At 38.3% G+C, this 12,224-nt stretch overlaps 1 protein-coding gene across 1 annotated transcript in view; it reads left to right on the forward strand.

The window, feature by feature from the left end:
* The window catches only part of DSCAM (DS cell adhesion molecule), a 459,734-nt gene that overhangs the window by 362,034 nt on the left and 85,476 nt on the right, over positions 1-12,224 (forward strand). Inside the window, exons 17-19 of the mRNA XM_054165785.1 lie at positions 2,902-3,142; positions 4,715-4,861; positions 6,610-6,765. Coding sequence (XP_054021760.1) covers positions 2,902-3,142; positions 4,715-4,861; positions 6,610-6,765 — 544 coding nt within the window. The remainder of the gene's footprint in view (positions 1-2,901; positions 3,143-4,714; positions 4,862-6,609; positions 6,766-12,224) is intronic.

The following is a 12,224-nucleotide window of genomic DNA, read 5'->3' on the forward strand; positions in this document are numbered from 1 at the left end:
GATTTATTTGTGCAAAAAAGCAATCCAAAAATGAACATTGAGTCAGTATTAACAACGAATATTTGAAGTTTTGTGAAGTAGAATGGAGCTTGTTTTGCATTGTATGTTCAAAAGTAAAAAACAAAACAAAACAAAAAACTCAATAATAAAAAACACCAAAAAAAAAAAAAGTAAATTGGTACCACTTTATTGAAATAAAAAATTCCCTTGGCCTAAACCAATTATAAAATCATTCCATGCAAAATTTGTCATTGTATTTCTATATCAAAATGAGAAAGTACATCACTGCAAAATTCCCAATGAAGAGGCTATTCTGGCTGTAGTTCTGCTCTGAGAACATTTCAATGCATAGAAAATTTTATCATTATCTTCCCTCTGGTTTGGGGCATGATATATGTGTTCCAATGTATGTATGACATTATTCTGTAGTCTATTACATACAAGGTGTACATAACAATGAAGAGAACTATGTCCTGTCATGGTGAAATTGGTGCCTCCACACTGATCCACATGCAGAAAAGAGCCAGTGATCTGTTATGTTATCTGAAATAACATTTTAGTAACACTTGTTTAAATGAGTCTGCTGCTTTGGTTGAAGTGTTTGTCCTTCAGTCAGGTTGAATGTATAGATTATGTTAGCTCAGTCTTTTTTTGCCCCTTCTCATCAACACTACAATGCCTATAAAAATGGATGAGCTACACAAAATGCTAAGGCTAGTAGTAGAATTTGAAATCCTTCAACTGACAAAGCCATTATTTAATTATTTAAATGTCATGAAGTTACTTTCTTCTGAGATAGAATGAAAAAGCTTTATCTTAGGAAGATACCTGACTCTCCAACAAACAAAAAAACCTCTGATCTAAGTTTCTGCCCCAAAGTCCAGCTTGAAAAAAAACCCACAACCTTTTGTAATTATTTATATATCATGAAGCCATGTTCAGTACAGGCAACTCATTTGCAAATGAACTGTTTTGATAATAAAGGATCTACATATTTCTAAAGAAGTTGGGGTTCTGTTGACAACAGTAAACAATTATACTCTTATATTCCCAAACCAGCATTATGATCTCCACAGTGCGGTTTACAAGGCTTTCAAGATTTGAATCTCATAATTTGATCATCTACATCTGAACAGAATCACAGAATTATTTGGGTTGGAAGGGACCTCCAAAGGTCATCTAGTCCAGCATCCTCCATTAGATCAGGTTGCCTGGAGCCCTATAGAGTCTATTCTTGAATATCTCCAAGGAAGGAGCCTCAACTACCTCCCTGGCAATCTGCTCCAGTGTTCCAGTACCCTCACAGTAAAGAACTTCCTCCTAATGTCCAACCTAAATCTACTTTTCTCTAATTTCAAACCATTGCCTAAATGTAGAGCATCTGGAAGACCACTATTAGGTCTCCCTGGAGTATTCACTATGCCAGGCTGAACAACCCCAGCTAGAGAGTATCAATGGAACTGAAGTAGTACAGTGGAAATTATATTCTTGAAGGTTTTTTCTGCTTCTGAAGGTAGGAGAAAGGGAAAAAATATAACATCTGAAGAGATATTTTAATCAGCCAGATCCATCCATAGGCACATTTCAAATACAGACATGGTGCTGGCTTTTGTGGAGCAGTGATTTGTTGATAGTAGATGAAAAGCAAATCCCATGTGGGCTTTATTAGTTCCAGTGAGAGTTTAGTCCAGTGGACTATAAACTCAATGAAAGAGACTGGTTCTGTGGCAGAAAAAAAAAAATATTCTTCTTGAGAATGTGTTCCTCAATGGATTTAATGGGCTATAGTAACAACAGAAATTGCTGCCTCTGCTGGTTTAACTCATTGCCAGTAAACTGCATCACAAAGATCTTTTTTATGGGTCAATGGAACAGATGAGCTCATGGGCATCTGGTAGGCATTTGAACAAGGTTTGGAGGATTTTAAAGAGATTTTTTTCTATGGATTATAAACTGTGCCTTAAAATTCTTATACCAATTGTACCTGAAGTATGTAGAAAATCAGACAGGAATGTTGTCATGTACTGGAATTAATCCAATACTATTTAGATGGAATTTTAATATATATTCATGTCAGTAATAGGCTTTCTCCCTGAGATGCCAGGCCTTGTTTTACTCTAGACTACATTTTATATTGGACAGTACAGAAATGATTTCCACTAGCCAGACACAAGGAATCTTGCAGGGTGATGGAGAAATACGGTACATAATTATGGCCATCCGTTTTGTACTGTCCGTATTCTTGAATGCCAGATATTGTACACCTTGTTTTAGTAGCTATTCAGTATGCACATCCCTGTTTTCCAATTCATTATTGCCTTCAGCACTCATTATCTAATCATCTTTCCACACTACACACACAATGAACAGAAGCATATTTCAAAGCACAGCGTAAAATTCTCCTAATGCATCTAGCTGAATAAACCTATGTGACTGCCTTCAACAGATCAATAAATGCCTTACCAAAGATTGAGTGAGTGAACTGCAGGGGATTCTGGCAAAAACACAATTAGTAGTGAATGGTGGGTCTGTAATGCAGATATATGCTTATCTACTCAGCTTTGATTGATTCACTTGATAAAAGAACAAAACATTATAAATTTAAATTATAACTCAAGAATATGTCCTTATCAGGTTTTTTCAGTGTATGAACCATTTAAGGGTCTTTCTTTTATCACAGGAATACACAAATGAGAACAAACTGCAACTGAAATGTATATATCATGGTAAAACACTACAACTTCACATACAGGGAGTATTTTTGAATTGTAAGTTAGAAATAAACTTGCATTTGGTAGGAAAATAAAAGTTTATTTTCTCTGTATTTAAAACAAACATTAAAGGGAACAACTCGACTTTGGAGACATTTACTTGAAGTCTAATCTTTCTTTTTCTGTTTAGGCTCCGAAGAAGCACTTGCAAAATGGAATTATTCGTGGATACCAGATAGGTTATCGGGAGTACAGTGCAGGGGGAAATTTCCAGTTCAACATCATCACTATTGATACCACTGGGGACAGTGAAGTCTATACACTGAATAACCTGAAAAAATTCACCCAGTATGGCATGGTTGTCCAGGCTTGTAATCGAGCTGGAATAGGACCTTCTTCTCAGGAAATCATCACCACTACTCTTGAGGATGGTAGGTCCTTTGCAAACAGCCATCATCGAATGTATTTTTGCATCGTTACATTTATTGACTGATTAGTGATTATAATAGTGGGGATAATAGAAAACCAGACTATACATCTGTTAAGACGTGGTAGATAGCTGAATGTGGAGAGACTGGCCAATAGGCACGTGCAATGCTCATTACAAGGGATGCAGAGTCATCCAGATAAATAAATATAACTCTGCTGATGTGATGTATCCTACTGTGAATGGTATTGACTAAGACCACAGCTTTCATTAAGAACCCAATTGCTCTGGTATTTAGACATTTGGAAATTTTGTGATCTCATAATAACTTCATAGGGATCTCGTAGTAGTTTTGAGGTGCTAAGAAGCAGAGCTCTGAAAGCTGAAGTGATACATTTTGTTGGCTTTGTTTTGTAGTCAAATGAATCCTCTGCAAAACTCAGAGCTCTTGTACTCCACAACCCATTATCTCGTCAGCCTAATGTGAGATGTATTTTTTTTTCCAAGGATATCCAAATTAACAAGAGAAAAAATAATTGTTATTTCAGACAAAATTCAACCTGTCTAATTCAAAGGACAATTTAGATTATTATTTTTTTTTTCAAACTACAGAAAAAGTACCTCTCAAACAATGAGAGGGAGTCCTCTAGTGGAAAAAAAAGAGAATAATTCCATACCCCAAAGAGAACTAGAAAAACAAATAATCTGAAAGAACTATAAAAAACAAGCAATAATCTTAAAGGACATCACAGCTCACGTTTTCAGCTAGTGGAAACTGGCATCAGTGTACTGAAGTCAATGCCACCTGGCAATCTTTCTACCTGAGGGAAACGGAGTGCCACACATCTAAAGTTCTCAAGAGCTACAGATTTTGAGGCTTGTTTCTTCATGAAAGGCTGGTGTTTTACATTAATTTTAAATATCTCTAGGCCTAGACAGATCATTACAAGACCTCAGAAGGTCTTTTTTTCTTCAGAATCCTGCATCCTGACTTTCCCTGGGGTTGTTTTGTTTGGTTGGTTTTGGTTTTTGGTTTTGGCTCTTACGCTTTCAAAATGTAAGATATCATGAATTTTAAAAGCAATGCCAAATACTAATACTGCTGGATTGCTTTGACACCAAATGGCTAACTTTCCCAATTTTCCTAAATGGTCAGTGAAAATACATTGTAGCATTTTTTGCACAAAAAAATTACTTGTTTTAAATAAGTGCCCGCTTTTCCCCACCACCAGTTTTAAGGGGATATTGAAGCTGTCCAGAAAGATGGCAATGTGGCTATAAACTTGGAAAAGTATATTTTGATTACTTACAGAATATTCTGCATATTTCAGCATTAGGACACATTCCTCTTTCAAAGGAAGCAGCAAAAAAAAAAATTACTAAGAGACTATTCAAGAAGAGGTGAAGCTGTACATCAAAAATCATTACAGGGAATAAAAGTTTTGCATTATTAACAAGCTCTAAGTGCTAAATAAATAACAGGCAATGGGATAGCAGTGAAAATTTGAAAGGGTAGCCGAAGGGTAAACTTTGAGTTCTATTCACCGAGTTAAAAATTATCAATATCTTATTCCAGTGCCCAGCTGCCCTCCAGGGAACGTGCAAGCCACTGCCACATCACCAGAAACTATCTCTATTTCTTGGTCAACGCTGGCAAAAGAAACGCTGAATGGGATTCTGCAAGGATTCCGGGTTATCTACTGGGCCAATCTCTTGGATGGAGGTGAGAGAAATCGAGTTATGGCCAGGTTACACGCCACATGTAGCTTTTATAGAATTTACTCTCTGCTGTGAAGGCATTGCACTTCCTTTTCTCTGGTTCAGAGGAAGCTTCATCTAATTGTAAAGGAAACCATTTTCCATAGAGCTTTAAAAGAGTTGCAGGCATTGCAAAACTGTGTGGAGGGCCCCATGGGGAAGTCTTCCAACTATGGGTTTGCAACATTCCAGAGACCTACCATAGATCCAAAATCACCTTAGCAAATATCACCTCAGTTCCAAAGTCCAGGAGGTTTCTTTTCTAAAGATTAATAAAATGAACCCAAAACAAACCTGCCCAAACCTGTATTTCATTTCATTTCAGTTGGTTATCTGTTTGCTTAGTTGGTTACCAAGTTTGCCTACTTAAGGCATTATTGCTTGTTTTTTGACAGGATGCATTTGGTCTTCATGGCTGCAGCATGGTTTGTCATGTTTCATGGCATGACCAATTTTTGGAAAGGGGTCTTTATTTTCATACCAGCCTCTTCTGTTGTGCTTATGTTTTGTACTCTTAGCATAATTCCTAGGGAAATAAACTAAGCAGAGAATGATGGAAACAATCAAAGGAGAAATGAGATACCTTACTAATCTGCAATTTATCACACAATGATAATTCTACATAGGGTCCTTTCCTGTAAATGAAATATTAGTAGGTTTGAGATGCTTGTGTCTTTATTCCCATTTGCCTTGCTGTATTTTTACAGCTGTAGAGCAATGAGCTGTCTCTTTTTTGTTTTGCTTTCACCCCTCAGTATCATAGTTCACTCTAATATGCAACTGTCTTGCACATCCTGGTTTCTGTCTGTGTGGCAAGAGGAACTCAGAGTGGAAATGTAACCCATTGTTACCATTGGTGATGTTAGAGTAAAAAAAAAACCAGGAAATAAAAAGCTAATTCTTCTGTATGCATAAAGATAAAAAGTGTATGAGATGCATACATAAAAATGTAGACATGACAGATATAAAATGATTTCTTTTCAATAAGGCCCGCAGTTTTTTTATCAGATCCTATGTAAATGTTATCAGTGCTCATCTAAGCTCCTATGTGATGTGCTACAGCATGATGAAAAAGATGATGCTCATGCAATGCTTAAAACTAGATTTTCTTCATTTGTTCAGCTTTATTTTCTACCCTAAATATGTTTAAAGCTTTTTTTGCCATATGGGTTGCACTTCTTAGCTTGCTGGGGGGGAAGTAAATCTGATTTTACTCTGTTTAAATCTTCTGTTAGCTGGTATTGCTGCTACCAAATGCTTTGCAACAGCACTTGCTACGTATTTTAAAATAAAGGGCACTTTCTCTTGTCTTTTTCCTTGTGAGAAATGGTCTTTCTCAAAACCAGAAAATCTTTAGAAAGATAACTGACTTTCTGATTTTTGCTTTAGGGAGTGTATTGCAGTAATCTCCTTCTGTTATCTGTTCTTTATGAAAAATCTTATTACTTGTAGAAATTTTTGATTCTCTTCTCTGTATTTGGAACAAAATTGGCAAAAAAAAAAAGTTTGAAAAGGAAAACTAGGTCTGCTTTGCATGGTGAAAATGCAAGAGACAAAGGAATCTGTTTTAATTTATTATGCCATTTCTGTTTTACAATAATGAAGCAGTGCTTTTCTGGTACAGTCTTTAATCCCCAAGATTTCCATAGTTGGTATCAATAGCTGGGAGAAGGCTGAACTTGTCAATAACTCAATTTCCATTTTATTCTATAGAGCTAGGAGAGATAAAGAATGTCACTACTACCCAGCCATCACTAGAGCTTGATGGCCTTGAAAAATACACCAACTACAGCATTCAGGTGTTGGCTTTTACAAGAGCTGGAGATGGAGTCAGAAGTGAGCAAATTTTCACTCGCACTAAAGAAGATGGTAAGTAGTAAAACATTTTCCATTCCCACAGCCACGATCTGTTTGTGTCATAGAATGGTTTGGGAATACAGTTCATGCTAGAAGATCTCTGAGGACAGAAAGAGTGTGGTTTCTTATTGGTTTTGACTGACACTGCAGCCTGCTACCTTACGTGTCAAATTGGCCAGCCAGTTCAATGTTGTGGGACAATAAAGAGCATTCTTCCAGAAATCCCTGAAAAGTCAACTTACAGAGACAACATCTGGCTCCTGGGTCAGCACTTTATGGCACATATACTCGAGGAACTAATTAGGAATGCCATGCACTGGTTTCTGGTGGGTGAAAAACTTGACAGGAGCTGCAATGTGATAGAACTTGCCTGGGTGTACCTAATATTTTGTCTCTTAGAGAGGTTCCTTCAGCTTTTGGAATTGGTCAGATAGCAGAAGTGGTGCCAGTAGTACCTCTGCCTCTCACTGGGGACAAGTGTGATGTACTGCTCCTGAAATGTTACTGACATCTAACAAAGACCATTATTCTGCTCTAAAGAGGGTCAGGTACATCTCAGTCATCAATGATACTTACTAACCTTTTCTCTAGAAATTGCAGCAAAGAGGACTCTGTAACCTCCCTAGACATCCTTTAAGGATCCAGCATAAAGCAATCTTTCTTGCTGCAAAGTGGGTAGAGTTCTTCCCTCCTCCCTTCAGGCCAGGAAGTACAATGGATAACCTGCTGCTTTATGACACTATTTCCTGTCTGAAGAGTTACTGTGCCCAGTGCTCCCTTCCTCAAAACATACACTTGTCCATCTCCTCTGACCCAATTTGCAACAATTCTGAAACATCAGAATCCCCAAATATTTTTTTCCCCTTCAGTCACCTCTTTCTAGTTTCTTCCCCCTAATGCTTAGTGATTCTTTTCTCTCTCCCTTTGAGATCAGAGAGGCCCTGAGATGTGGGGTGTATATAAAAGCAGACCGTGTTTGGCTGTTGTGCAAAGCCTTGTCTCCCATTTTTAATCCTCCTGGCAGTTCAGCAGTAATTCACCCAAAGCAGACAACTAAGTTTTTTAGGTGTTTTCTTATACCTACTAGTGGTCTCACTCATTAAATCTTTTGTCTATAAAACTAAACTGAAAGATTTTCTAGGAAATACAATGACTTCATGTTTTGCTTCAGCTCCACAACTTTTTATGAAGGTCAGTAAAGGTTTAGAGTGAAATATATAAAGGCCTTCAGTTAAAGATAAGCCAAAATTGAAGTCCTGAGTCTCAAGAGCCTTAAGGCTTTGGAAGTTAAGTAGGAAAAGCTCATTTACATTGCCAAACTATACATATCAAACATGTGCCTCATCCCTCAGAAGAGCAGACATTTCTTCTGTAATTTTCTAAGGAAAGTATCCTGTAGACAAGTATTCAGGAGGACTAATTCCAGTGCATGTAAAAGAACCTGCCCTAAGGTCAGTTTGAGTGCACTCTCAGCATGTGAAATAAAAATAATTGCAATCTTAACAGAGCCTAGATCTCAAAACCTTGTATCTCTGCTCACAAACCTTCTCTGCCTAAGATTATGACATGAGATATTCCACTCTCCTCTTAATAAGATCTGTAAATCTGAGATATTTTTAAGTGGCCAACAAGCCTTTCTCATCATTACCACTATGAGGCCATATTGAGACATTAATTTCTTTTTTTTTTCATTACTTTTACATGAGGGAAAACTTTTCTTTGCAGAATCAATGGTGTAACATGTTTCACTGTTGCTGTGGAAAGGCAAATCATAGCCTCCTGTGACTTCCCTGTTGGTGTTCAGCGGGACACATCAGCCCAAAATTTCTTTGGCAGCCTTGAAATCTCCAATATGACAAAATAAGAGTAACTCAGGGAATGAAGTACTCAGCCCAGATGAAATGAGCTGCTGCTTCAATTTCTTGTGATGTTTGTTACTGATTTTAGACACCAGAGGTCAGACACTGCTCCTGATCAGCTTAGGAAATAGAAAAACAGCTCTAGCAAATAATACGGAATGAGCTTTCCCTTTCAATGTGATCATATTTATGGGGTTTCTCTACCTTTTATCCCCCATTATCCCTCAGAAAAAGAAACTGCTTTTCTTGAAATCCCTCTCAGCAGAAAAAAAAAAAACACCAAGTAGAAATGTCCATTTTTAAAGAATTCATTGTGGTTTTGTCCCCTACCCTCTCCACTTTATCATTTCTATTAAGCTGCTTGTCCCCTTCCCCTGGTAACCTAATTTACTAGATCATTAAAAATTAAAGCAGTTTTTCAAATTCTCTTCCTCGCTGTGTTCAAAGTACAGTTGCAAAAGCTACTCCATTTTGTAGCAATGGGAGAGTGAAATAGGGGGTAGGGCACGTGACAAATTTCCTCTCTGTTTCTGTGCTGCAAATGCCAATGTGAGAAAACTGTAGCGTGAGACAGCAAATTTGCTCCCCGTACAAGCCCAGTGCTTGAAACAGCACCTCTGACCAGTGCAGCAGTGCTGTCTTTCCATTTCCTCCTTGGCATTCAGAGCAAGCAGAAAGATGCTGAAAGGGAGCAACAGGGACTAGCTGTAGAGACAGAGAAATAACACTAACCCCTTTTTGCCAGCCTCATTGTAAAACTCTGCCTGAATCCAGGAGGATTTTTCTTCTCTCCTTTCTCACTCTGGACACCAGGCTCCCCAGTAATTGACATGAGAGAGATGGATATACAGATACCATGTCGTGAAGCTTTGTATTTATTCTAAAATGAATCAACATAAATCTATTCAAGTGCACATTCACTATTGTTTGGAACCAGGCTCTGCTTTGGCTCAATCAGCTGATGAGGATAGATGTTCAGTTCATCACCTGGGCACTGCGGTGGAAAATTGCCTTTAATGATTCCTTAATGCATTTCCTGCCCCTACCCCCCCTATTATCACAGATCTCCAGTTTTATCTTTTTGACTAAGAAAAAAAAAAAAAGGTACAGAGTAATAAATTTTACCCTTGTGAAACTGGCATGATTTGGCAGAAATGGTGTAATTACTCTGAGGCCAGTTCAGAGTGAATGAGAGGTGGACAGGACATGTGAATGTACTTTGGCGTGCACAGGTATAAACCGTAGGTGGCATAACTACATGAGAAAAGGCACTACTGGCAGCAGTCAGTTTAATTTGGTTTGTTTTTTGTAACTGTTAATAGGATGGTCCTGTGTAGTGCAAAATTAAAAACCCATTATAGAGCAGGGTTCAGTTTTCTGCTATACTGGTGATATCACACCTGGGTGTACTATGCTCTTTAAATTTACCTCCCCTGCTGTTCAGTACTGTGAAGAAAATAAATGGTGATAATCTCTCTGCCTTTGGAAAGGGGAATGAGAAAGTTCCTGGAGCTCCTCCCCATTATCTGGCAGATCTAAATGCTATTTTCCAGACTAGTCGTATCTGTATAATTGCTTTCTCTGTGTTAGAATTTCACTTGTGCTGTCAAGAATACAAAGTGTTCTCCTCCACATGAAAGCAGCGTGCTATTTCCATGTCTTTCAAAGCCTTGCTGTCTGAGGAATGAGGCCATCTTTGATCTTAAAATTGCCAGATCTGCTCCCTGGAAGGTTGCAAAGTTGTCTAGAAGCAGTCTTTGGCTTCTCTGTGCTCAGTTCTAGTTGTCCTCTATCTTTTTACCATTATTTTACCCCAGGTGACCATGAAAAAAAGAAATTATGCTATAGTGCACATTTAGCTTGTCTTTGCTGGGATCTGTGGGAATCAATGTGCTAAATTAAGATTCATGGAGAATTCAATAAGAAAGCCCAGATGTCCTGAAACTGCTCTCTCATAATGACTGAAGCTAGTAAGGCTTTGGGATGCAATGGCAATGAGAGAAAATACCAGTAAGTCAGCATAGCAAGACTACAGTGTTTCCTCTTGAAAATTAGGGCAGACACCACATTCCCCAATCACAACTTCTTCAGATTCTCAAGGAACCCATTTACAGTAACAAATGTTTCAGTTAATGCTGAGCTACCTGATATTAATCTTGCTTAGGTCTAGGGGGTGACTTTGAACAATGACTTTACCCTCGGGACAGTGATTGGTCTGTAAGGCATCAGATGACAGCCTGCAGAATTATTGCTAAGGAAATCTAAACACTTCCTCACACGTGGTTATTTCCATATGCACAGCTCAGGAAAGAAAGACAATGTAACAAAAAGAGATGTAATAAATGAGCTATCAGAATGAATTTGTCACCACCTTAAAAACTTTTGCCTGATCCCACCCCCTCTGCAACAACCTGGAGGGGTCCTTGGATTAGAAATTTGACTATGCAGCTTCCTGACTTTCCTTCTAGTCCCTCCCTGTATACCAGACAGTAATACAACATAAATAATGTGTTTCACATCTGTCCATTGGGTGGGAAGTGCTAGATGAATTCTGAGTTAATCCCTCAACAGCAGACAGCCATGACCAATTACCATCAGAACCTGTCCCTATAGATCACACCCTAATTTAACAATAAATTACTTTAACCTCATACATCTATTTGTAGTGATTTCCAGAAACATTACTAACCGTAAAGGAATCCTCCTGTGGGTTAAGTAATTACCCTGGAGAGCTAGCTTCTACTCTTCAGCAGCGAGAGCAAATGGCATTTCTAATGAGCTGGGTATAAATATCAAGCTGAATGCTGTCAAGCATCAATATTTACTCTGCATTGGATAGAACTGCTAACTGAATTAGCCCCTTTGCAGCAAGGGGCTGGGTTTCCATGCAATTATGATCCTGACATTCTCACTTGATGCCTTATTAGCTTTCTCAACACACTATAAATAGAAATTGCACATTCAGAAATGTTGCACTGAGTAGTGCATATCTGTCATTTTTCTTACATCTTCCAGTAGTACCTGTACAGACAGAAAATGGAGTTCTCCATAGGTGCTTTTTGTAACTTGAAATACTGAAGTCACACAGCTAAGCAAATGCAGACCTCAGGCAGTCTGGCTTCTCTTCATAAAGCAAAGTTTTGAACAACCCTAATATCTACTTATTTAAATGAGATAGGACATAAATTAAGGATTCATCTACTAATATTTGATGATTACCTCCTCCAAGACCAGAAGTGATGTATCCCAACAAAGAGGAAGGCAGACAAAAATGCCAGGTGGCCTGCACAGCTGAAAAATGCACTCCTGGGCACTTTTCAACACAAGGAGGAGACCTACAGAGGAGGGAAGCAAGGTCAGGTATCCTGGGAGGGGTACAGAAAAGTTGTCCAATTAGCCACAGACCAAGTCAGGAAAGCAAAAACCCAAACAGAATTAAATCTGGTCAGGGACATTAAGGGCAACATTAAAAGCTTCTATAGGTATGTCAATTATAAAAGAGAGACTAGGGAAGAGGTGGGCCATCTTGGGAAGGAAACCGTGAACTTGGTCACCCAGGGTAAGGAGAAGGCTGAGATACTCAAAGACTTTTTTCCACAGCAAGGGGTCTAA

Source organism: Dryobates pubescens, chromosome 12, assembly GCF_014839835.1.
Source record: "Dryobates pubescens isolate bDryPub1 chromosome 12, bDryPub1.pri, whole genome shotgun sequence".
In the NCBI taxonomy this organism is placed as follows: domain Eukaryota; kingdom Metazoa; phylum Chordata; class Aves; order Piciformes; family Picidae; genus Dryobates; species Dryobates pubescens.